Here is a 27,042-nt window from a genome sequence, read left to right on the forward strand (position 1 = left end):
TAGCTAACTCTGTTGAAAATTATATTGACCTGGCAGGGCTGCTGTTAAACCAAATGGAACAATTTGTAGAACTGAAATAGATACAGGTAGGGGAGGGGGGATGCTAACAGAAACAGGGTAGCGTGTTGTACAGTGAAAAAGGTGATGCAACCTAACTGTACCCTAAGATTAGTGGTTCAGGACAGTGAAGTTGCCTAGGCTAAGATGTAGAGGTGACTAATGTATGTGCATAAGATATATGTCCTAGGCCTAGAAAAAAGATATTGTCACAGGGAGGTGATACTCCAGTTGTTTCACCTGTTGCTTGAACTTGCCTCCACTTGACCTTTCCGGTCTAGAGTGTGTCACTTTCTCTGTCTGTTCAGCTGATCTGAACCACAACCCCCAAGCAATCAGCCTCGTAAGGCTCACAGCAGTGTGTTTAAACTCTGAACTCTTTGAGTCCACATGGATGCTTCCAGCAAGGTAAAAACGATGAGTTTTCAGATAAGTCAGAGTGAGGCATGTGTGACTTCCAAGGAAAGTTTCCAACATGCCAAAAATTTTGGCGAATGCCTGGGGCAATTCTCGAAATATGCAGTGCATTTGGAAGAAGGGTGTGCAGATACTTGTCTGACGTGGGACTCTATCTTATAGAAAGGGTGGACCTTTTTTCCCCATGTCCTGGAAAGTTGATTGGGGCATTTGTGTCCCTTAAGTAACTATGGAATTCCTGTCAGCCAGAAGAATTCCTGTTAAAAGGGAATTTCTTCACCATTTACAAGAACTGTATTGGCTATTTGTAAAACAGTCAGATTTCAAAAATGACATGTTTATTGCATGGAGAGCCAAGCTAATTAGGAGTTAAAGTAAATCAGATGGGAATCTTTGCAAACTCTCCCCTTGGCTGATTAAGAAAAAGAAGAGTTTAACTTGTGTGGAAAAAACACTCTACGGTATCACTGAAGATATGAAACTATAATCAGAGCCACCTAAGATTTTAATATGCAGGAAATTTTTATATTTTTTAGAACATTAGAGTAAGTTCAAAAATTTGTCTTGGCAAGAAAAAAGGAACCTGGAAAAGGAAACACTTGAAGAGTCCCAGAAACTAATATGTGACTATGTGTTGACATGTTATGAAGGTGTTGGTAGCAGCTCCATAGTTGAGATTGTGTTGAAATTTGCACTTAAAGCAGGACTTAAATCCCTCTGTTTCACACTTTAATGATTGAATTTAGTCTCCAGATTTGGCACGGTATCATTTTTGGGGGACAACTGAATTTTCTGTATAATTATTGTACTTAAAATATTAGCTAACTTTTTCAGAGGAAACATTTAAGAATGCTTTCATTTTGAAATTTTGCCGTTTCTCTCACATTGCTTTAGATTTCTCTTGAAAAGCAGCCACAGGCCCTACAAGCTACACACATGCATGCACATGTGTGCGCGCGCGCACACACACACAGAGGGTATGTACACACTGATGACGGTAAATTCGCTGCCATCAGATCGATCTATCCGGATCGATTGAGTGGCAGTGAAGACCTGCTCAATCGATCCGGAAGTTGATTCAATTAAACCACCTCTTCAAAAGGGAAAGCATTTCACGTTGGCGCAGCACAGTGAAGATGGCTCACTAAAGGGAAGTTAGGAAGTCGACGTAGCTTGCGTAACTACTGTTGACTGCCATCGAATTTCCCGGTAAGTGTGTACTAAGCCACAGACTGTTTTTGAACTTACAAAGGTTGTTCTTCAACTTTAGAAATTAAATACATTTCCCTTTTTCCTCACAACCAACTTTGCCAATATTAAGCCAGTAGAACTGTTCTGATCCATCTGCTATGTCTGTTTTTAACAAAAACAAAAAAAAAAAGTGAGGATTTAAAAAAATGTTCTTTTCCATTTTTATCAATATTTTCTGACAAAGTGTAGAGAAAGCGGGAGGGAGTCCCTGAAGAATGTTGGTCATAGTATAGGTCAGAACATATCAATTTCTCTGACTTCCCAGCTGTCATCTGCACACACTGGAGAGTGAGGGAGGCAGGCTGGGCATTGGAAGACATTGGGATGGGCTCTGGGGGAGCCTGCAAATAGATGAGCAGGGAGGTGGAAGGGGGCAGGCAAGCAGAGTGAACAGAGTTTGAGGAACATGAGGAGTAAAGCAGGGCTTTAGGGAGGTGGGGTGATGTTAGCTAAGATTTGCTGGGGAGTGGAGACCAAGTAGCGTTGGTGTAAGGGACCTGATACAGGAGGGGCAGTAGTTGTACATAAGACCCCATCTCCCTCTTCAGGCATCTCTGCTTTTGAGGCATTGGCTTTTCAAGGGCTCCCCCAGAACCTCACCTCTCCAGTGTCATGGAGTGCCCTTAAGTGATGCCTTAGTGCGGAAGAAATGGTGGACAGTAGTTTGTGTGCACGCTTTGTCTGTTGCAAGTTCCAAACACTAGATTCTAAGCTGAATCCTACAGAAAGCAGGTTTGCATGTTGTCTTATTCTGGGATCTCTCCTAGAGATTTGCATTCCCCTCATTTTATTATTTGTGTTAAATAACTGACTGTGGAGTGTTGTCTACATCAGACCTATTTGGGACTATTCAGTGGGACATAAAGTTACTAGTGCCAGCATGTTTGCAGGATCTGGGCCTTAGATTGTAAGCTCACAGAGGCAGGGACTGCATCTTCTGTGTCTTGTATAGTCTGACTATGTAGTCAATACTTAGCAAATAATAAATAATACTTGGTACAGGTAGGTTCCATTTACCCGAATGAGTGGGGTTCTATAATTAGATTGTAAGCTCCCGGCTGCAGGGACTGTCTTTTTGTTATGTATTTCTACAGCATATAGCACAATAGGACCCAGATTGGGGTTTGTAGGTGCTGCTGCAATACAGATAAACAATAATAATAAATTAGTAAGAGGTGATTCATAATTAATGTGTTCATTTAATTCTGTAAAGGAGAATAATTTTTTCTCAGCGCTGGGTCCATCAATATGTACTGAGCTTTCATCTCTTGATCTGCTTTGTGATGCAATTTCATCCTCGTTGGGTCTGATGGAAGTTCAGGATATTTAACTGTTTGTTAATGCTCTGATTCAAATTATTAAAATTTAAAGTTTAAAAAAATCTTGTTGGCTAGGTCTTAGTATTTGTAGATTCTCATAAATCAGAGTGAAAATGGTCTAGTGTGGACAAGGTAGAGCAGTGGTTCTCAAACTGATCTGATCACACCCTCACTCTTTTGTTCTCTGTTGTAGTTTATGCCTGCCCCCCCCCCCACACACACACACACACACACACACACACACACACAGGTGTCCGCCCAGCTTTGAAGGCAGAGTGGAGAGCGGCGGCTCTTGGTCAAGTGCCCAGTTCCAAAGGCAGCAGCGCAGAAGTAAGGGTGACATGTATGGTATTGCCACCCTTACTTCTGTGCTGCTGCTGGTGGTGGCACTGCCTTCAGAGCTGGGCCCCGGCTCTCCAGCCATCCAGATCTGAATGTACGCAGTATGTTTTTTGTTTTGTTTTTTGGGGTTTTTTTTCCACTAAAGTTTCTTGTGTGCCCCCCAGTTTAAGAACCTCTGGGGCAGAGGACCGGAAGTCAGGTAACCTAGATCCTGTTCTTGGCTCTGCCACTGACATACTGTGTGATCTTTGGCAAATCCCTTCACCTCTCTCTGCCATGTTTCTCCTCGCACCATAAGTCTATTTAGAGGTTGTCGCTCTCTGTGTTTGGTGCAGTACCTGGCACAATGGGGCCCTGATCTTAATTGGGGGCCTCTGTATGTTACACTAATACAAATAATATTAATATAGCTTTCTATAGACAAATACCTGATATGTCCCTAATCTGAAGAGCTTGCAATACAGGTATTTTACGTTTGAAAAAAATCTGGAAAGCACACATGGTTCAATTAAAAAAATAGAGAAACCTGAAATAATTTGACCCTTTTAGGTCCACATCCTGCCAACGGCCTTTACTTTGGCACAGGAATTTGCCTGGGTTGGGCCAGTTGCAGGATCGTGGCCTGAGTCAATTTTTTATAAATGTCTCCAAGATAGAAACTCTCTATGGACTCCCTGGACTCTCTTATATTGGCAATTGCCTTGATAGTCAGTGTAGTCCCAGGCTGCCTAGATCATAAAACCACCACAGCCCGGTGTGTCTTCCAGTGTCTGCTCTGGTTGGGAAGAGAAGGGAGAGCTACAAGTCAGAACTGAGGTTTGTTGGGCAGATCAGTGAAGGGCCCCAGGATTGGAATAACAAGGGGCTGGGGCTAGCTGCCTTCGCAGAGCTGGGATTGAAGATAGGGAGGGTGTAAGCAGCAAGAAGTCAGCTCCAATGACTGAATCTGTTTGTTTTTTGTTTTTTTTTTAAATTTCCTGTCTAAAGGGAAAAAAAAATCTTAAATATTTAACAGTGAAAACAAGAGATGAAAAAGGGGGTGGGGGGAGGGGAGTTAGAGTCAAAGCTTGGCACTGGTGGGTGTTTGGCTCTGAGAGAAGCGAGAGCAGCTCAGATTTGCATAAATTGCAGAGTGCGGGTCAGAAAGTGGAATCAGAATTGTGCTTTCATTGCCATGGCATGAATGGAAGCACATAATTGTCATTCTTCCCCTTCTGATCAGATGTCTCCTCAAGGGGAGCTCAACACCCAGTACATTGTGTCTCATCCATTCAGGGCCGTGCTTGGAGAAGGCTTTTGTTTTCAAATTATTATTTTTCTATTATGTGATTTTCTTCTATCACCTGGGAAAAACCCTGTCATGGCCCGTTCCCCTCATCTGTGCCCCCACCCTTTGTGTCGCACAACAAGAGATCGCATTGTATTGAATATGGCTGCTGTTTCAGTGTGTCCCCCTCTCACGTTTCTAAATTTCTGGATCATCATGCAGCTGAACATGCATTACGGGTAGCAGCAGTGGCGCTTTGCATTGTGTGTATCCCCTGAAATTCATAGATTTTTAGGCCCAGAAGGGACCAAGAAGATCATGATTAACTAGATGAGGCTTTCTCGAGAAATGCACAGGGAAACTCCCAACTGAGACAAGCTTAGTAGAACTACTGGTTCAGTCAAGGTATAGTTTCATTTCGGCTCACGAGACAGAACTAATCCTTGTGCATCAAAGATTCCCAGCTCAAATGTGAGAAGGACATGCCCATACACTCCAATTCACAAAAGCACTTAAATGCATGCTTGACTTTTAACTATGTGCTTAAATCCTATTGACTTTAATGGGACTTAAGTACTTGCTTATGGTGAAGCATGTACTAAAGAGCTTTGCTGAATCAGGGCCACAGTCAGTCCAATAACCAGATAGGAATATTACTAAGGGCTAGTGTACACTTAAAACTTAGAGCGGCACAACTGTATCAGTACAGTTGTGCCACTGTAAGAGCGCTTGTGTAGCCACGTTATGTCGACAGGAGAGAGCTCTCTCATAATAAAACCACCTAAATGAGCGGTGATAACTATGGCCTGGTCTACACTAGAGACTTTTGTCAACCAAAATCCACTTTTCGTGCCAAAACAATGGTGTACACATTGCATTTCCCCCACCCACCAACCCAACTCCCCTGATTTTGCGACAAAATAAAACTACTTTGATGAGAGGCGTAGAGGTTTTTGCACCAAACTTTTAGCAACAAAATGTCAGTTTAGACACACAGTATAGACATATGTTGTGGAAAACGGCCTCCAGGAAATGTCCCAAAATGCCATCCTGACTGCTCTGGCAATCAGTTTGAGCTCCTCTGCCCTGCAGCCATCCATCTCTCCCCCTTTAAAGTCTCGGGAATTTTTGAAATTCCACTTTCTGCTTGGTCGGCATGGAGAGCTCACATCTCATCTTCCCAGCTGACCATGCTCTCCCACTTGGAGCACACTGGAGCTTCTGGATCTGATCGGCATTTGGGGAGAGGAGACTGTGCTGTGCTCCAGCCAAAGGAACTTTGATAGGTACAGTCAATTTTCTTGTTCAATGGTGGAAAAGGGCTATGAATGGGACATGCTGCAGTGCCGTGCGAAAATCAGAGAGCTATGGCAGGGGTACCAAAAGGCTAGGGAGTCAAGCCATCACTCTGGTGCAGAGCCAAAGTCCTGCTGCTTCTATAAGGAGCTGGAAGCCATCCTCAGTGGCGACACCACCTCCATCGCCAAGATACCTATGAATACCTCCGTGGGCCCGAGTGCAGCAGACATTGGACTCAACCCCAATGGAGGAGCAAAGAGGAGATGTTCCAAGAGCTCCTCCAGTCTTCAGAGGCGGGGAAAAAAGGCATGGACACACACCATGTCCGAAAATAAAAAAATCGATAGGCAGGAAAGGAGGGAAAACCAAGAGCAAGTGATAACAGATCACGAGCACATGAAAAAAAGCCATAGAGGAGCAAACAGAGCTGCTTAAATTACTAATAACGCTGCAGACTGAATTCATGAGTGCTTGTCCCTTCTTGCAGAAAACACAAACTGCTTTCCATGCCCTCCCCAAACTCCACCTACACATTCCTACCAAACTCCCAGCCTGTCTCGGTACCCTATTCGCTCCACCCCTTCAGACAGCTTCCAGAATGGTAGCTGCATTTACACCTAGCTGTCATAGCTCACGCTGCCTCTCACTGCTTTCTCCTCTCCAGCCCAGCTTTTTGTGTGTGTTGTGAATACTTATTTAATAAAGACATACTCTGTGAAGAATAAGCTATTTTTGTCCCTTGTAGATGGTGGTTGCAGCTCACACTGATACACAGTGCAAGCCCCTCTAATAGGCCTGACATCTGGTTGTTCATAGTGAGCCACAAGATGATCTGCCTCTGCGCTCTACCCAGGGGGAATCTTTTCACCCTTAGCTTCGCAAATATTATGGAGCACACAGCAGGTGGCTATAACCATGGGAATATTTTCCTCATTTAGGTCTAATTGGCCATAAAGGCATCACCAGCGAGCTTTTAATCTGCCAAACGCACATTCAACTGTCATTCGGCACCTGCTTAACTTGTTATTGAAGTGCTTCTTGCTTCTGTCCAGGTTATCTGTATAAAGCTTCATGAGCTGTGGCAGTAAGGGGTAGGCTGGGTCTCCCAGGATCGCTATGGGCATTTCAACATCTCCCATTGGAATCTTTTTGTCTGGAAAGAAATTCCCTGCTTGCAGATTTCTGTACAGGCTAGTGTTCCTGAAGATGCGTGCGTCATGCACCTTCCCTGAGCAACCCGCATTGATGTCAATGAAACGCCCACCATAATCCACAAGCTCCTGCAGTACCATAGAGAAGTACCCCTTTCTATTGACATACTCTGTTGCAAGATTGTCCAGGGCCAAAATTGGGCTACACGTGCCATTTATCTCCCTGCGTTAGGGAATCCCATCACTGCAAAGCCATCCACTATTTCACTCACATTTCCAAGAGTCATAGTCCTTCGCATCAGAATGTGATTAATGGCCCTTCACACTTGTGCTAACACAGCTCCAATGGTAGACTTCCACTTCCCAACTCCAAACTGGTTAGTGACTGACCGGTAGCCGTCTGGAGCTGCGAGCTTCCACATGGCAGTCGCCACTTGCTTCTCCACTGAGAGGGCAGCTCTCATTCGTATGTCCTTGTGCTGCAAGGCAGGGAGGAGCTCTGCACAGAGTTCCGTGCAAGTGGCTTTGCGTGTTCAAAAGTTCTTCAGCTACTGCTCATTATCCCAGATCTGCATAACAATGCAATCTCACCACTCAGTGCTTGTTTCACGGGCTCAAAAGTGGCGGTGCAGCATGTGCAGATGCTCCGTGAATTCAATCAGTAATCCGGTGTTGTTTGTTTGCATGGCACCCAGCAAATCAGGTTCCTCAGACTGCAGTTCCACTTGGGAGCTCATGAGATACTCCATGAACGGCTGATGTGTTCACAACACCGACAACAATAGTGGAGAGCAGTGCAGGATCCGTCCTTTCAGACAGAGATGATGAGCACTAAGGAAATTGCGGCTGTTGAAAAATGCCGCAAAATGCCGGAAATGACAGGACGGAAATCACTGCATCGGAAACCCATGCAATGACGGGACGGAAATCACTGCATCATGGGACATTGAGCCCGCACCCAATGATGCCCTGCGATCTTCTCCACTTTCCCACAACCTCTAGCAGCACAAGGTGGCTAGTTGCACAGTGGGATAGCTGCCCACAGTGCACTGCTCTCAGTGTTGATTAGGGATGTAAAATATTGTTTAGTTAAACAAACATTTAAATGATAAAAAGTCACATCGTTTAAACAGTTTGACGATATAATATTTTACATCCCCAGGTCCATGTGTGCTGTGTGCTTCCCGTGTGAGTGGCTCTGGCCTGGGGTGCTGCGCAGTGTGGGGGGAGGACCCCAGGATCCCCTCTGCTGAGCACACTCTGCGGCAGCTGCCCCACCCAGGCTAGGGGGGGAGGGTGCGGGGCTCTCCAGCATACGTGGCTGTGGCTGCTGATTCTCCGCCGTGGAGCTCTCCCCCCAGGGGGAGCCGGCTGTGTTGGGGTGTGGAGGGGCTGTTCAGCCAGTGCAGCAAGTTGCACACTGGAGGGGGGGGATGGGCGGTCTCTGCCCTGCCAGGGCCACTCTCCAGTGGCTGGGGTGGGCACTGGGGGCAGGGGGATAAGGGACCTTGGCTGCGCCGTCTGGTGTGAAGAGGTGCCTCCACCCTGGCTTCCCAGTCTTCACCCCGGGTGCGCGGGGCCTACCATCCCCCCCCCCCCCCAGCCTGCAGGAGGAGGCAATAAAGCACCTTCACGCCCTGCCCCCTCGACCCGAGTCCATCTGCCCCCTTCCCACGCTCCTGCCCTGCCCCAGGACCAGGGACACTTCTCAGACCCACGCGACCCCCCTCCCCCGACCCGTCACCTTGGTGCAACTCAGCCTCTGCCTCCTAGCTCCCTCACGCTGCTGCCTGCTCAGCTGGCACCGCAGCCAGCGCCAAACCCCTGAGCTGCCAGGGCTCTCCCCAGGACCCCTGCACGTGCGTGAGTCCCAGCCCCCCTCCAGCCCCCATGCAGCGAACGGTTAAAGGGTTAACACTGTTTGTAAATGGTAAGACTAATGCTCACAGTTAAACTGTTTGCTATTTTACATCCCTATTGGCGATGCTAGAGCATAAGTCTGGACATGCTTCAGTGATGCAATGAGTGTGGTGTGGATAGGCACAAGCGTTTGTAATTACAGAGCTTTCTGAGCATCGCTGTCACTTGCGTGGACAAAACTTTCTAGTGTAAACAAGGCATGTGTCGATGGGAGAGCGTCTCCTGCCGGCACGGCGCTGTCCACACAAGCGCTTATGCCAGCAAAATTTATGTTGCTCAGGGGGGGGTGTTTGGTCATTGCCTGTCCACCACAAGTTGGGGCCCACCCAAATTTCCACTTCTAGCTATGCCATGGGCCACCAGGCAACAGACATTACAGCTTGCACCCTTTCAGTTCTGGATCTCAGATTTCCCTCCATTCCTCCCCCTTTAAGCCCCATGTGGCTGTCACTAACCACAATACTTTCACCCCATTTAAGAAGGTGTGTGCATTGTTTCACTCTGCAATTCCAGTGGCTGGATATACATCAGAACCTTTTGCTGTTTCCAGTCCTCTCAGACACCAAGTGTGTTGGACCATCAGTGCAACTGAACTATGCCTTGCCATGTGGGAAGGGCAAGGGGGAGTCTATGGCCACCAGTGCATGAGACCTGCCTCTCACTGTATCTACAGAGGAACATTTAACTCCGTGGCCCCCAGAAGAGCACGACAGTTACGATTATTTTCATAGTCACAGGAGTTGCTTTGAACTTGCAGAGGCTTGGTCTTCCAAGAACACCCCCCACTGTAACTTGCTAGAGAGATCTCTCATTTCCAAGGCACAGGGAAAAATCAGAATGATGTTTATGAAGTATAAACCAGGGGAGTTTTGATTCCCCTCTGGCTTTAGAGGAGGGGGAGCAGCTGGTGGAGAGTGGATGAAAAAGGCTTTATCTGCTGTATTTTGCTTACCAGGAGTTGAGTGATAGGTTTAATAATTGATAGAGCAATTTAGCAGTGGGCCATAATCCTGAAAGAAGCCCTAGCTCCCCTCCCTCCGAGAGTGACAGGCTGCTGCTCTCAGTGGCTTTGCCTGCAAAATTTCAGTCCTTGGTTTCAGTAAACAACGTGACAAGGAGGAGGAGGGGGGAAAGCAACTGTTCTGAACCTTTTGTCTTGTTTCTGTGAACAGCTGTGCTGTTTTCTCCAGCTCAAAGCTTCTACTGTTTGTTTGTCTTTCTCTGTCTCTTGTTGCAGTGAGCAGGAGGTTTCCTTTCAGGCCCTGTCTCCATTAAAGGAAATTCACACGGGTGTATACATGCATGTAGGTATATCCCTGCAAAACTCCTAATGAAGATGTGCTGCACTGGCACAAAGCAGGATTTACATCACTGCAGCTTGCTTGCGTATGTTAAGGGGTTAATCAGTGCAATTTTCCTTAATGTAAAGAGGTCCTCTTTTTCCTCTGGTACAGCTGTTTTCAGTCCACAAGGATCCCAGTGTAGGTCACACTTTTAGTCAGCTCCTGACTTGTGTGTCCACTTGTGGTGCGTGCCAGTGATCGCACCTGCAAAAGTGGATGCACACAATCTGCACTTGCTAAGCTCGCTGTTTTAGAAGCACATCCATGGTTTTGCTTGTACATGTATTCTTCTGCATGCATAGGATGATGTACACCTGCCTTATGTGTTTTAGGGCTTAATATTTCCTAGCCCCTATGTGTGTTGAAGAGGACGCAAGGATGGTGGAGGGGAGAACTTAGAAAAGAGACATTGAAAGAGATGGGAGAAGAGGGAGAGTATGAAGACAGAAGATATAGAGGAGGAGGTAGAGAAGACAATACAGAAAAGGGAGAGAGAAAGCGAGATAAGGAGGTAGAAGAAAAAAGATAAGGTAACAATGAAACAGTCACTGAAGACTAACAGGAAAAGAGATGTCATGTTCTGTTCTAAGGGGAAAAGGAAAGAAAAAGTGGAGTGAAACCAAGTAGGGAAAATGAGTACAAAGGCAAGAGAAACATAGTAACTTACACTTTTCCACATGTATTATAAATATTGGATTGACAATATGGTGCAAGTAAGCACGGCATCCAATAGGTAATGCTCAACTGTTTTAGTCCTTTAAATCGCAGAGGGCAGAGCCTTTGGGGATGAGGTAAGGCCGGTATTTTTCAGCCTTACCAGTTAGCATGCTGCTAGGGTGTTAATAGGCAATACCAGGGACATTTTTTAGTCCTGGATTCTGTGATCTATTTGTTGTTAAAGACCCTGTAGTAACAAATAAATCACAGAATCCGGGACTAAAAAATGTAACTACAGAGTCCTGAAGTTTACTTGGTAATTACCCTTATTGGGTCCAAAAGTAATTCCCATGTAACATGCCCTCTGTTTTTAAAGGGCAGATATAACTGTGCATGCACTTGGTAAATACATAGTAAGACCTGCCCCACCCTTCCCTCCAGCACTCCCAATTGCATACTACTTAGCATGGAAATAGAGGGATTGCAGTAGCCGTGTCATTGGTGAGTATATATGTTCTGCCCACTATATTCATGTCCTGTAATAACCCTTCCCGAATGCTGAGTTGATACAGCTTTTGTTCCTCTTCGTTCATACACGCTTTGGAGAATGGAATGTCTGCCCTTTTATTTATTTTATTTATTTTTTTTAATGTCCCAGAAACTAATCTTGTGGGATTCATCATGATAATGTGTGTATACATACTTTTATGTAATTACATAACGTAATCTCCAGCGGCAGATATGACGACAGTACTACCTAGCACAGGAAATGATTGCTGGGCTGCACCCAGAATCCTTAGCAGGAAGTTGGATATGTCTGTGTTTGATGAGTGAAAAATAAAGCATGGTGAGTTGTTAGCAGTGCCCTTCAGAGGTTCTGTCCTCGGTTACAAACATAGACAAATGAAACATTCTCATGGGTGTCCAATATACCGGATATCTGATGGAACTGGTGGCATCCTTATGTTGTGTCCTTCCCTTCCACCTCACTGTCCTCTGGCTGAGATGTGTCTTGTGCTGACTAATAAATGCAACAGTTTTCTGGCCTAGTAGTCCAGTGCTTGTGGTAATACCCTGTATTGCTGCGTAAGAGACTCCGGTCCATAGCAGATCTCTTGTGGTAGGAGCTGGGTAACTACAGGGACAGAGTGTTGGGTAAAGCGGGGCAAAATCCTTCCACTAATACTAAGTTTTTGGTGGAAAATGCAGATTCAGTGGTGCCAAATTTGTGTAATTGGCTTGTTTCACCTAAACAAAACAAAACAAAGCTTTAAAAACCCCACGTTTTGTTTTGATGTTTTCAAAATGAAATGTTTTTTTAATTTTTTGATTAAAAATGTCCTTCAATTTTAGTAAAAAAAACAAAAACCCGCTTCAGAAACGTTAAATGCTCAAAATCGAAACGAACTGCTTCATTCAACTCAAATGACATTTTTTTTTTAAAGTTTTAATTGTTTGCAAATCAAAAAACTCTGCTATTCATCTAGCTCGTGCCAAGCTCATTTCGGTTGTGAAGAATTTCTGCTATTTCATAGGGATTCCTTGGGCTGGGTAAGGAGCTGCTTAGACAGACTCTAAAGCAAGCCCCCATCCCCGGAATGTTCTTATCTGTGTGCAGAGGTGACTATGAAACTCTGTGTCCCTCAGCAATGGCCTCCATACACCTGCGTGAACAGTCTCCTCCCACCCCCACTTTCTGCCTTTGACACTGGGGAAAACCCCAGGCTTTAAGCAGCATCCTCCTGCTGTCCAGGTGAAGTGAATGAGTAAAAGCAGAGGCGTCCTTAAGAAAGCAAATGAGAGAGCGAGCAAGAGAATTTGTGCTTAAACTTGAGCTCTGACAGTCAGTCATTGCAAACGCAGGAGCTCTGAAACATTTCAGAGGAGGGATGCAATTTCTCCTATTTAAATCCAGCATTTCAGTGAGCATATATCCTACAGAATTGAGAGGGGCATTCCCCCTCACCCCCCTGCGTTAAAAGTTTATTCCTCAGACCCTGAAGCTTCCACCGTGAGCTACCCGTTCACTTTGCAAAATCTCAGGGTGGAAACTAGGACAAAGAAACAGAGTTGGTTAGCTGGCTAGTAAAGAATAAAAAAAGTTGCCAACTCACCAAAGAGAATGATGGTGGCCTTTGATGTGCAAGCTGTGAATAGATGCTCTGTCATGCTGTGTCTTTTCTAGAAGCCACCGAAAGGTCGAGATGCACAGCCCTAGATACCAAAATACTTTATCCATCCATAGAGTGGAGAACATCAGGGAAGGTTCCCCCTTGCTTCCTCCAACCTTCTTCTAGAATGGCCCCCACTGGGGCCAAGACGGTAGCAGTCTGGTGAGGGCACCAGCCAGTGTCAGGGATGTGGTGAGGGTTTTGTGTGAGGTGGAGAGTTGTCCACTAGGAACTAGGCTGAGACGACCAACTTCACTTTCATATAGGCCACCAAGGGTGGTAAATAATGTCCACCAGGCCGTGCAATGGGTCATTTGTGGTTCCACCTTCAGTTCTATCTATTGGCTTGCTAATTTCTCATGTTATCCTGCCCGTGTATTGTGACCTCCCCCATCCCTTCCTGCCCAGAATCGGGTATGGGACCAAAACAGCACCCGCATTTCAAAGGGGGTGCCCCATGTGGACAAAAATGACTTTCTGAGTCTTCCTGATGCCCCTCCCACAGGTCATTTTCCATTTTGACAGAGCTGCAAATATAGCAGGATGTTCCTCTGTACACAGATTTCCCTGGAAGGACCCTCACTGGGGTTCCCCACCTTGAGGATTCAGCTGCCTTGCCCAGCCCTGCATTAGGGATCTACCCACAAAAGCACCATTTACTGAGACTTGCAACATGGGACTCCATATGTCCCCCACCCAGTTGGACTCTGCCCCCCCATCCCAAGCCAACTCCTCTGGGTGTTAATCTGAAGGGCATCCTAGAGAGGAGGGGGAGCTGCCCCAGGCCAGAGGGGGGGTGTTCCTGACATGAGGCTAGAGGAAGCGAGAGGGTCATACTATACATTGGAGGAACAATGTGAGGGATAATACAGAGGGACTGGAGACTGGACATAGGGTGAGGATAGGGATGAGGACATGGGGAGAGACCAGGGGACAGAGGGTGGGGTTCAGAGTGCAATAGAGAACCTAGGCAATGACGGGGACTAGGACATGCAGGGCAGGTGGTTGGGGTGGCTAGGAGAGCTGGGAGCAGCCTATGGGGCAGATGGGGTGGAGGGACAGGATACGGGGCAGATGGAGCAGGATGCTAGAGAAGGGGCTGATGGCATGGGGTGGGGACAGTACCCTGGGGGGTGGGAGGACTGGGGATGGGGAAAATTAGGTGAGAGATGGAGGTGGGGGCAGGACCCTGGGTGGCAGATGGGCCAAGACATAGAAGGAAGATGGGGAGGTTAGGACACAGCAGGAAATGGAGGGCAGGACCACAGGAGGAAGGGCTGATGGGGTGGTGGGTAGATGTGGGGAGGGGGCAGCACCCCAGAAACAGCTGAGATGGAATAGGATGTAGGGAGCAGAGAGGGGTAGGGGGCAGGGCTGGATTAACTCTCCTGTATAAAAAAGTCTTTTTCCTAATTTAAAACAAAATTATCACGATTTATGGCTCGAGGCTATTACCGCTATACTAAACTTGCCTTTTAATTAACATAACGACATTCTGCGGTTACATTTCAGACTTAAAACCTACAGAACAGGGGTCGGCGACCTATGACAGGCGTGCCGAACGTGGCATGCGAGCTGATTTTGAATGACACTGGCGCTGGGCCCGTGTCACGTGGAAGGGGTGGGGCCAGGAGGGAGGTGCGGCTGCCAGGCAGCGCTGTTTGGGGCCGGGGAGCAGCTCCTGGCCAGGGCGCTGGGCCCATGTCGTGTGAGAGACGGATGTGGGGGAAGGGGGTGGAGATTTATTTTTGCAGGGCCCCCTTAGCCCGGCCCTGTCCTCAGGCTGATCCAGGGAGAGGCTGCTGGGTTGTAAGCCCCCCCCTTGCCTCCACCAGGCTGGGCCCTCCAGTCACATGATCCATGCAGAGGCCTTTATGCGCCTGTTAATGCTGACCTCTCCTTGCAGAGAGGGCGACATTAAAGCTCCTTAATGAACCATTCATGTGCGTGAGGCTGCACACAGACCGTTGGTCCACATTGCAGCTGGCTCACGTGGGTAGAGCACCCTCCGCTTGCTGCAAATCTGCCCCCCTACCCAGCTACCCGGCTTGCCTATGCCTAAAGAGTCTCTGTGCATAAAATGCTGGAAGAGGCACCACACTTACACCTAAAGAACCCCAGGGTGTGTGGTCACCCGACCTTTAGGCCCCTGCTAGCTCCCCACTGATCTGAGGGTGGGCAGTTTTAACCTTCGAAAGGCTCTCAAAATCCACGTCTGTGGAAATGAAACACCTTGGCGGTCGCTTTCAACCTCCTGTGATGGGTGGGTGAAAAAGCCAGGGAGTGAGACTGGTAATTAATTCTCCTGACAGAAACCCCAGACAATGAAATTGCCCTGCCACAGAGCAGGGTCACTAAAGTAAATATTCTGCCGGAGGCTGGCCTAAAAGCGGCATAAGATCACGTGGCGAGCGCAAGCAAACAAAGAGGCAGCATTTCTTCATTGCGGGCATCGCAAGCAGCTTTGAGGATGCTGGCGTCCCTCTTGAGTGGACAGAGGGGAGGATAGAGTTCCCATGCCAGCTAAAACAGCTGCCTAGCAGATGCAGGTCCGCTGTAGTTCAATTCCAAGGGGAGGGAGGGAGGGAATGGAAGGAGGTGGCCCTGAGGCCCAGTGAACATTACAGACACTTTAATCCAGCTCCCCTACTGAAGTAATTACATTGGGAAGTGGGTGAGAGTGCTAGGAGGGGAGGGCAGGACTGGCTGTTGTTATCTCAGAGGCTTAAACCCTTTTGGCTGCCTTTGCCCTCCTCCAGGTTGGCTGTAGATGGTTTGTACTTTCTGTCCCCTAGTCATGCTAGTCAGATTTTGTGTCCTTTAAACCAGGTTCATTCCGGTGGGTAGGGAGCCGAGAGAGGTGTCTTCGCTGAACGATGTTTGAGGAGGTGTGTGGCAGAGGAGAGCAGGGAGTGGTTTTTTTCCAGGCAGCTGCTGGAGCCACAGATTGTGCTGTAGCAGGGCTTTAAATACACAGCCGTGCACTGCCAGGACAGGACATTCCTGCACGCGCTGGGCTGTCTAATGAGCTCACTCTGCTACCTCACGAGCTCCTGAATCTCTCCTTTCCTATAGGCCTCTCTGCTGTAAGGCACTTTCCTGTAGAGTGGGATGCTGTTGGCAACAAAAGCACGAAGCCGGTTTTGGTTTTGCTTATCCAAAATACTAAGTTTGCTTTCTCTCCCTTTCCCCTCCCCAACTCCTGCCCCCTTGTGGCCTTGGATAGAAAAGTGTGAGTCACCCAGACCAGGTTTTGTGCTTTTGGACAAGGGTGGGTTAGGGCTGGGGTATGAGAGAGGGATGGAGGGTAAGGCAGGGATGGATGTGGAGGTGCATTTGTACAGTCCTGAAAAAGAAGTCACTCCAGATTACCTCACTGCAAAAGTGGCTTCAGAAACTCTGCTGGGCCTAACGTTGGCTGCTTTTGGTTTGTGATTTGCTGCTTGTTATTGTCTACGGTACTTGTCTCTGCCATGTTGCCTTCCTGTGGTACTGAAGAACCTTCTCCTTTCCCTCACGAACTCCTGATGGTGGGAGGAGGCTGAAATACTCCATCATCAGAGGCTCTAGGTTCTTGTTGCCTTGGGGGAAGGGGGTGTTGGAAGATACTTGCCCTCACAATGTTTCACAACATTGGCAAGCCTAGTGAAGCAATCACTGCTTGCAAAGTCAGGAAACCACAGTGCTCTTGGAGCACAGCGTCCCCCCACAGTACGCACACAGCAGATGCCACACACAGCAGATGCCACACGAGCCTTACACTGCTGCACTAGTCTGCACTACTGCACTTTAAAGTCTACATTTGGTCCACCTGCAACACTGGTTTAACACACCGCCAGCCGGACTTACTTTGAGCAGGTTGAATTGATGAGGTGCTGAAAATGGCTGGCAGAATGGTAGAGCCATCCGTGCAAGAGCTCCTAATGTTGCTAAACACTGGTGCAACTGAAATGGTGGGATTTGTTGTAAAAATTCCCCAGTGTAGATGAGGCTACTGTGTGAAGTGCAGAGTCAGAAGGGGGAGCGACTCAGCTGTACTTTTATCCATTACAAAACTTGTAAAGGAACAAGTTTACATATTGCAAGGATATGGATTGTTCTAGATCTCACTAAGCATCTTGGATGGGTCAAACACACAGGAATAATACTTCACCTGTATTAGTGTTTGTAAAGTTTGTGAAGTGTTTCTAAAACATTTTGACAATGAAAAGTGCTACCTAAATGCAAATGGTGTCACGGGGAAACCACTGAATTATGCAACTTTACAGGGAGGAGGTATTGAAAACAACATAAAAATGAAGTACTATTCCACAGAGAACCAGTCACCGTATGAATTGTCCCTTCTCATTTATAGCTGCAGTAGTCTGAGGTGCACAACTTTTGACAGAGTACCACCATATTATACAGATTTAGGAACTATAGTAAAGTGTGAACCCACATAGAAGCTGGTTAAGATATGACAAACTTTTCCTTCCTTTGGAATAAAATTATGCCACTTTTCAGGTAACTGAGCCAAATTTGAATGATTTCAGAATAAAAGGTCAAATTTCAGCATAACAAAGGATAAACAGTGTGGTGCCTCAACTTCTCATACTGGAACTGGAATTTATTAAATATATTTATTCATGATCTGGAAAAAGTAGGGACAGTGAGGTGCCAAAATTTGCAGATGCCATAAAATTATGTAGGTAAGTCAAGACTACAAAAGACAGTGAAGAACTTCACAGGCACCTAGCCAGGGAATAGGCAGAATGGTGGCAGATGAAATTCTGTGTGAACAAATACAAGGTAGTACACATTGAAAGGAAAATATTAAACTACTCATAGATAGTGTTCAGTTTTAAATTAATTGTAGCCACGCAGGAGAAAGACCTGAGTGGTGGTGTGGAACAATCTCAGACTGAATATCTGCTGAAATGCACGGGGTCGGTCCAAAAGCAAACAAAATACTGTGGTCAGAAAGGAATGGGATGTAAAATAATTCTGCATCTGCTATAATACCGTTATGTTAACTGATGATACGCCCTCACTTTGAATACTATATTCAATTCTGGTCACCCCATCTCTAAAAAGTTATAGCAGAAATAGAAGGCATTTAGAATCGGGTACCAAAAATGATTGGAGTCATGGGAGAACATCCTCATGATAGAAAACTGAAAAAGACTGGAACTGTTTAGTTTAGAGAGACTTACAATTAAGAGGGAAATGACAGAGGTATAAAAATAATGAATGGCATAGGGGAAAATGAATCCCATACTTCTATTTAACCTTTGCCCAATATTGTAACAAGGGAAGGTAAAGTGAAAGGCAACAAAGTTGTCCAATAAAAACAAATACACTTTAGCACACAACACAGCCTGTAGAACTCATTGCCACAATTTATCAGTGAGGTCAAATGCTTAGAAAGATTTAAAATATAATTACGCCCATACAGATGGATCATGAGAGTACTCCTTGTTATGTTAGATTAGATAAAAATTCATAAAGCAAATATATGCCCATACTTTAAAACATAAGACAGCATCTGACGGGTAGAGGTTAAGAAGAAATTTCTCCTATGGGAAGGTTTTTCCTTTACAGAGTTTTTGGCCCCTCTCCTCTGAAGTACTTGGTAATGGTCACTGTCAGAGAGAGGCTACTGGACTAGATGGACCAAGGACCTGATCCAGTTTGGCAATGCCTATGCTCCTAAAATAGGTATGAATTTTAGCACTGTGTAATACAAAGGAGATATCCAAGGGCAGATAATCTGGAAGCACATGTGAAAGCTTGTTCTTTGGGGAAACAGGCCCGTGGTGTCTAGGGCTGTCATCCTAGCTCCTTACAGGAGCAGTCAATCAATAAATAAGAATTTATTTATACCTGTGTACAGCAGCAATGGAGATGATTTTTATGGATGGGGAGGCTTCTGGATAACGTCCTAGCCCCTCCCTAATGTAGTGAGTTAGTGAATGAGATTTCAAGTCCAGACAGTGCAAGATTGAACTCTTGTTAATGACTAAGGAGGCTTCATTCATAACATTGCAGGCAGACAGGGAGAGGCAGATGTCTTTGAGTGCAGGATTTACATAGTAATGAGATGCAGGTCACCGTAGCTGTCTTCTTTCTCTTTCTGCATTTTTGTCTGGGTGTCATCCAGGGTGGAAGGTATGAAGGAGCTGGGAAGGAAGGGAGAGGAATATAGATGATAGAACTGTAAAGTAACCCTTTGCCATTCTCCTGACTGGTCCAGTAATACTGGAATAAAAAGTTGGCAGTGGCAGGCATGCTAATGCAAAGGAATGGTGGTTATAGAAGCTGATAGCAATCACAAAAGAAATTAGGAGCACTGATGGGGGCTGGGTTTTTTTGTTGTGTTTTGTTTTGTTTTTTTAAACTCAAACCTATAGTGTATTCTGTGCGGGGATGGCAGAATTATCCCAGATTTAAGAGGCCTTTATTTTAGATTCGGGGTTGCTGAGTTTGGAGCAAACAGTTTTTGTTTTTATCACTGCAAGTCAGCCCAGTGTTGAAGAGGGTTTTCTGCTGAGGTTGGGATATGGGCTCTCGTTGCTATATGTTTGCTTGTTTTTTAAATAAAGACACCTCCCCCATTTTGCTCAGTTTCTCTCTGAAGATATGTCTCTTCATGAGTAAGTAATGGCGTTTGCTGGAAAACAACATTTTCAACTGCAATTAGCAGTTCAGAGTCTCCTGCTGGCATTGGTTGCTATCTCAATGAAAAATGACATACTTCAGGAGACAGTATAGTGGCTGGAGATGGGGTCTGGGAGTCAGGACTCATGAGTTCTAATTCTGAGTCTAATATGGACTGAGGCATTTTATTTGTTCAATATTGCCAGTCCCAAGCATTTGAAAACCATGAGTCAGACCCCCCAAAATCATGAGATTAGTTTAAAAATCATGATACTTCAAAAATAATACATGTAGCGTTTCTTATTTTTCTGCTGGTGTTTGAGCCTTTATGGTTCATGTTTTCAAGCTTTTCTCTGCAGGAAAGAAAAGTTGAAAATCTGATAAAATCACCTGACTCCAGAATCTGGGGCTTTAAGAAAACAACAAATAGTGTGATATTCAGGATGAAATTGTGAGACTCACAATAAAATCAGAAGAGTTGACAACACTATATCTATGCCTCAGTTTTCCCATCTGTAAAATGGGGATAATAATATTTACTGCTTTACACAGGCTTTGAGGCATCATGGAGATGTAGAGTTTTCATTGTTTATAAAGTGCTTTGAAGTCCTTGGATTAAAGTTGCTAGAAAAATGAAAGTATTTTTGGGACGCTAGTAGTCTATGGAAGCACAATGTAAAATTTTTTTTACTTTTTTGAAATGGTCTCAGTTTTAATGCTGGAAGTCTGTGTTTTTAATTAAAAACAGGAAGAAAAGCATTTCCCTTGTTGTAGGGGTGTCCCCTTTGTAGGGGACCAAAGCTTTGCAGATAGTAGATGGCTTGTGCTCTTAAGCACTTAATTAAGTTAATAATTAAATACTGTATCAAACAGCCTCAGAAACAAGAGACTTTAGCAACTCCTTTCCATTTCCTAAGCAGAGCTAATGCTGAAATGTACTGCACAGAAAGAAGTCTGTCTTGCTTCAGTTGGCATCTGTTGAAAAAAAACAGTCATATTTGGAGAGACAGATAAGGGGACCCTGAATATCCCCCTTTTCCCTCTCCCAGCTGAAAGCAGAGAGAAAATGTGGCCTGTGCCTACAGTCAGGACTCCTGGGTTCTATTCTGGCATTGCCCATATCTCCATATAGCCTTGGAATTGTCATGTTACTTCTCTGTTCTACAGCACATTCATCTGTAAAATAAGAGCAACAATACTTTTGTACCTTACAGGACTGTTGTAAAGCTTAACTAATGTATGAATATTTGTAAAGCCCTTTGAGTTTTGTACATGGAAGAGCTTATGGAAAAGGGAATCAGCATTATCCCTCGACTAGGGCACTGGTCTGGGCATCAGGAGACCTGGGTTTTATTCCCAGCTGCATGATGTTGGGCAAGTCACTGCACCTCTGTATCTGTTTCCCCATCTGTAAAATGGGGATCGTAATACTTATCTCTTTCATAAAGACAATTCAGATCAATAAATGAAAAGTGAAATATAAGAGCTCAGTACCTGGTGATATAGGAATGTCACAGAATCATAGAATAGAATCATAGAGTATTAGAGTTGGAAGGGACCTCAGGAGGTCATCTAGTCCAACCCCCTGCTCAAAGCAGGACTAACCTCAGCTATATCATCCCAGCCAGGGCTTTGTCAAGCCTCAGCTTAAAAACCTCTAAAGATGGAGATTCCACCACCTCCCTAGGTAACCCAATCCAGTGCTTCACCACCCTCCTAGTGAAAAACTTTTTCCTAATGTCCAACCTAGACCTCCCCCCCTGCAACTTGAGACCATTGCTCCTTGTTCTGTCATCTGCCACCACCGGGAACAGCCTAGCCCCATCCTCCCTGGAACCCCCTTTCAGGTAGTTAAAGGCTGCTATCAAATCCCCCCTCATTCTTCTCTTTTGCAGACTAAACAAGCCCAGTTCCCTTAGCCTCTCCTCATTAGGGGGCTGGAGCACAGGACTTATCATTTTGGTTGCCCTCCGCTGTACTCTCTCCAACTTGTCTACATCCTTTTTGTAGTGGGGGGCCCAAAACTGGACACAATACTCTAAATGCGGCCTTACCAATGACGAATAGAGGGGAATAATCACTTCCCGCATCCTGCTGGCAATGCTGCTACTAATGCAGCCCAATATGCTATTAGCCTTCTTGAAAACCAGGGCACACTGCTGACTCATATCCAGCTTTTTATCCACTGTTACCCCCAGGTCCTTTTCTGCAGAACTGCTGCCTAGCTCGTCGGTCCCCAGTCTGTAACTGTGCATAGGATTCTTCCTTCCTAAGTGGAGGACTCTGCACTTTTCTTTGTTGAACCTCATTAGATTTCTTTTGGCCCAATCCTCCAGTTTGTTTAGGTCCTTCTGTATCCTATCCCTACCTTCCAGGGTATCTACCACTCCCCCCAGCTTAATGTCATCCACAAACTTGCTGAGGGTGCAATCTACCCCATCCTCCAGATCATTAATGAAGATGTTGAACAAAACCGGCCCCAGGACTGACCCCTGGGGAACTCCGCTTGTGACCGGTTGCCAGCTAGACATGGAGCCATTGATCACTACTCGTTGAGCCCTATGCTCCTATGTCCTATCAAGGTGATGTCTATATGTGTGTTAATAGTTGGTTAATAGATCAGGTACTAGTAGATAGCACTCTAGAATATATAGGATGGTTCCTGGGCTTTGTGGAACCAATAAAACTTGTTCACTGCAAATAGCTTCTTGTGGGTAGCTGTCTACATGGAGTCCCTAACAAATGCCTGTGTGTATGTTTTACATTGGTTAATGCTTTCTTCCCTGTTTTTTTTTTTTTTTTGCAGAGCCCCTGAAATCATCCTTGGTTTACCGTTCTGTGAAGCAATCGACATGTGGTCACTGGGATGTGTCATTGCAGAGCTGTTCTTGGGTTGGCCTTTATACCCGGGAGCGTCAGAGTACGATCAGGTTGGTATGGATGCTGCAGTTGCTATTAACAAAAACATAGGTGTTTTTTTTCCTTCCTGTGTAAGAAGGGACACAGTGTTAACTTGCTATTCTTTGCTGATGGAAGATATCTATGTTTTAATTTTCAATATCCTAAGACTACTTTTTCATCCACCTGTAGTTTTCTAGGTAACCAATAAGATATTTAGTACAGTGCTTTTAAGAACTGACTGCCTAAGTGAACTGTCAATCAAGAGTATAAGTTCCCGTTGACTAGAAAGCTCTGTAGATGATCTCTAATCACTGAACAGAGCTGCCATCTTTACTCCACTTAACAGCAAGTATTAAATGAAGATTTATTTGTTATAATATAAGAAATTGTATGAACTCTACTGCTTTTTATAATCCCCTAATGAGGCTGCATATTAAAAGCAATGACAAGAAAGAGAATGGTCTCTGGGGCAGATCCTGAGCTGGTGTCAACTGTCATAGCTCCATTGAATTCAACTGAGCTATGATAATTAAAGCTAGCTGAAGATCAGCCCCATAGACTTTAATGTTCTTCTCCTATCTCTATTGGACAGGAACATTCTAGGAAAGTGGCAAAAGGAAATATAGTACACTTTTCCCATTATGAAAACATTCCCGAGGCTTTTCTTTTTCTGATAGTATTTCAGCCAAGGCTTTAAAGATGAAGTCTGGCATGGAAATAGGTAGCACTCACTGAGATTCAGTGCCATTAGCTGTTCCAGAGGAAATTGGTTTTGCACCTTTGAAAAATCACATACTGAGCACGAGGAGTAGATTCCTCCCAAAAAATAGACTCACAAAGTGCACAGTTGAGGAAGGACTCATCACACGTATGCACATGGCTGACTGAACTGTATAATGCAAAGTCTGCTCTGGTCAAGTATATTGAGGGCTCCTGTGGAGTCTGTGAGATGGGCCAGCGCAGAAGCTGTGCCTTTTCCTCAGTCTGGGTGGATTTTTAAGGTTGAGAGTGGGCTGAGGGGGGCTATTGAAGTTTGTAAAATATGCAGGAGGGAACCTTGCTCTGATGTACCTAAGGAGTTCGACAGCAGGGGCAGGCACTTTGTATGGGCTAAGGCCAGCAGCATTTTGAAGTCCTTGAGTTTGCAGCTGCTGCTTAATGTTTTTTCTAGTCTTTCTGTCTTTTCTTGTAAAAATACTTAGCGTTTTATCTGTGGTATTTCTTATGTTAGAAGAATATTAAGTTTTCAAAGTGAAACAATCAATAAGTCAGGAAATGCCAAAGTTAGGGTTTCATATGCCACTTTATGTCAACATTATGTCAGCCTTTAATTACGTGCTCACATACTTTTTTTCTACTAAATGAAAAAAATAATTCTCCACTCTTAGACACATAAGTGAAGCATCCGGTGGTTCTGTGCATGCCAGCTAGGCAGAATCCATGAAAGTCATTGACATGACAAATGCAGGAAGCTATATAAACATTGCAGATGTAGTATACAACACAGAGTGATGGTGTAAATTTGCTTCAGTACATAGGTCGCTTCAGTTCACGGATATTAGCTTCATCTGCTTTATCCTCTGAACTGCTCCTAAGAACGGTTGTGCTCTCAGTTGGAAAATAAAAGAACAAGTACCAAATTATTGAAATCACATGCCTTATAGAGACAAGAACTGAATATAAAAAGCTCTAAGTCAATAAAAGCACACCATTAAAATGTGTGGGCATTCTCTTTTACCTTTAAAGTCTAAAAATAAAGGGAGGAATTCCCACAGACTTTAGAAACTAAAGGAAGAATGTTTTATAGACTTTAAGAGTAAATACCCTGAGACATTCATGATAACGGTAGAAATGCCATTGAAGTCTATGGGAATTCTCTTTCTTTCATTCCTTTTAGTATATCCTTGATAAAGCCCAACTTGACACCACCTTTTTCTCTCTTTCTTTGTTCCATTGTTTTGAATGCCTCCGGTCACCACCGATCTTCACAGGATGAACAGTGACCTCTCATCCTTCTCTTACAGATTCGCTATATTTCACAGACGCAGGGCTTGCCAGCAGAGTATTTGTTAAGTTCGGGGACAAAGACGACAAGATTTTTCAACAGGGATACAGACTCACCGTATCCATTGTGGAGGCTAAAGGTAGGATGAAATGTCCTTGTTTCCTTCATCTTGCAATAATAGACTGGAAGTAAGGCGACATTCTGTTAAGTTAGAGCCTGGGTCTCATCTCTTTGCAGTGCACTGAGACACTTCTTCTCAAAACTGAGAGGTTGAGACGGGTAGGAGCTGAGGTAAAACCGTGGTAACAAAAGTATGCAGCCCTTGGCTGGCCAGTGTCTTTGCAATTAGTGCCTGTTGCTGCATTGTAGAAGCTTTAAGTCCAAAGTGAACCTTAAAATCTCTCTAATCAGGAGCTACCCGGACTGGGAGTACTGTAGATGGGGCTATTTTAATTTAACTAAGGGCACATCTGTACTGCAAAGAAAAAGCCCATGGCTGCAGGTCTCAGGTCATAGACCCACTGACCTGAGCTTGTGTTACGGGGCTAAAAATACCAGTGTAGATGTTCCCACTTGGCCTGGAGCCCAAGCTCTGAAACCTGGCAGGTGGGGGAGGGTCTCAGAACCCAGGTGCCAGCCCTAGCAGGAACATTCACAGTGCTGTTTTTAACCCTGTAGCACAAGCCCCATGCGCCTGAGTCAGCTGACTGGACTCTGAGACTCGCTGCCCCAGGTGGTTTTTTGCAGTGTATTCATACCCTTAGCGAGAGAAGTACTTTCCTGTCAATCTAGGGCTGTTGTTTTTGTCTCCACCATCTATGGTCAATAGTTGTAGCTGATGAAGTAAGGTTTAATTTAACCTGCCTCGGGATGGAATTTGTTTTTATTGCCTATCTAGTTAACACTCGCAGTTCCATTTTAACGATTAAAATAGATCATAGTACAAAAGCTTCCTGGGTCAGTGGTAGCAATGCGTTCTGCTGCCACTGGTAAGGGAGTGGCTGGGGTTCCCAATGGTGATCCCTCTCGCTTAACAAGGAGTGGGACCAACAGGCTGTGAGAAGGATCCTGTTCAGGCTTCTGGCTGGAAGGATGGTGTGTGAGGTGTGTGCAGCACGAAAAGGAGAAAGTCGCAGGAGGAACGTAGGGCTTTGACCCTGGCTGTGGATGAGTTCCCGGAGTGAAAAAGATGAAGACAAAGACAGAGCTATATTTTCTGTGTTGATGGATTTGCAATCTAGTCAGTAAAGCACTTTGGGATTCTTTAGGCATGAGAGGTGCTGTATAAATGTATTGGGCTACTATTTAGGTTACCAGTTCAGGAAGAGACAGGAGGCTTTGTCCATGGTGTAGTTTGCCCCCCACACCTCAGACTGCAAACCTCAGGCAGGCATGGAATTTGCCCCCCACTCCTCTCCCCCTCCATGTGTGGCCCCATTGGCCTGACTGGAGCTGCCTCCCCTGGATATAGAAGTCAAACTATGCCTGTGGCTTTGTCTCTACAGAGGTGGGCTTTGAGGTATTCATCTGAGCTGGCATATCACTCTACACAGATGCAAGGGCAGCTTAGGTAACTGGCTTTCCCCTCTCTTGAGCAGACACCAGATGATCATGAGGCAGAGACGGGGATTAAGTCGAAGGAAGCAAGGAAGTACATTTTCAACTGTTTGGATGATATGGCACAGGTAAGAGTGTTGGTGAGTAACTAGCGAGAACTCTCCATGTAAGGCAAACAAATGGGGCACGGCATCATTTCTGTGTATATGCTGCAAACCCCTGAGAAACACCGGGTCTGCCCCAATCCAGCCAACTCCCAGTTATCCTGTGTTGCATTGGGTCCCTACAGACAAAGCCAGATACAGTCACAAAAGTGACATAAGAAAGCAGTGTGGTTGAGTGACTAGGAGCTTCCCAAGTGCCAGGTTCTATTCCTAGCTCTGCCACTGATTTCCTATGTGATCTTGGGTGAGTCACTTAGTGTCTCTGCCTCAATTCCCCTATCCGTAAAATGAGAAGGATGTTTACCCACTTAATAAATGCTTTGCTATTTGTAAAGGAAAAGTGCTTCATATTATTATCTATTTATTTTGTTCTTGTAATAGTGGATTTGGTCAGGGGCTACTAAAGTTAATGCCAAGAAAATGACCCGTGGGATTTTTTATCCAGAGTTTGTGTAACATAATTCTGGATATTTTAGCTTCATTAGCTAAAGAATGGAAAAAGAAGCTTAGGATCCGGAAAGATATTAATGTGAAGGCTTTCCCTGGCATCTGATATATAAATAGTCATGCTCCCCATAAACTTAT

General features: G+C 45.2%; 1 protein-coding gene across 4 annotated transcripts in view; it reads left to right on the top strand.

The window, feature by feature from the left end:
- Window positions 1-27,042, top strand: part of HIPK2 (homeodomain interacting protein kinase 2) — a 167,481-nt gene that overhangs the window by 105,600 nt on the left and 34,839 nt on the right. For all 4 annotated transcript variants that reach the window (XM_067536262.1, XM_067536265.1, XM_067536264.1 and 1 more), the window contains exons 3-5: window positions 22,637-22,760; window positions 24,756-24,875; window positions 26,335-26,421. In XM_067536262.1, coding sequence (XP_067392363.1) covers window positions 22,637-22,760; window positions 24,756-24,875; window positions 26,335-26,421 — 331 coding nt within the window. The remainder of the gene's footprint in view (window positions 1-22,636; window positions 22,761-24,755; window positions 24,876-26,334; window positions 26,422-27,042) is intronic.

The sequence above is a fragment of the Emydura macquarii genome, unplaced genomic scaffold, assembly GCF_026122565.2.
Source record: "Emydura macquarii macquarii isolate MOO-44397 ecotype Brisbane River unplaced genomic scaffold, CSIRO-AGI_Emac_v2 contig_3530, whole genome shotgun sequence".
Lineage (NCBI taxonomy): Eukaryota > Metazoa > Chordata > Testudines > Chelidae > Emydura > Emydura macquarii.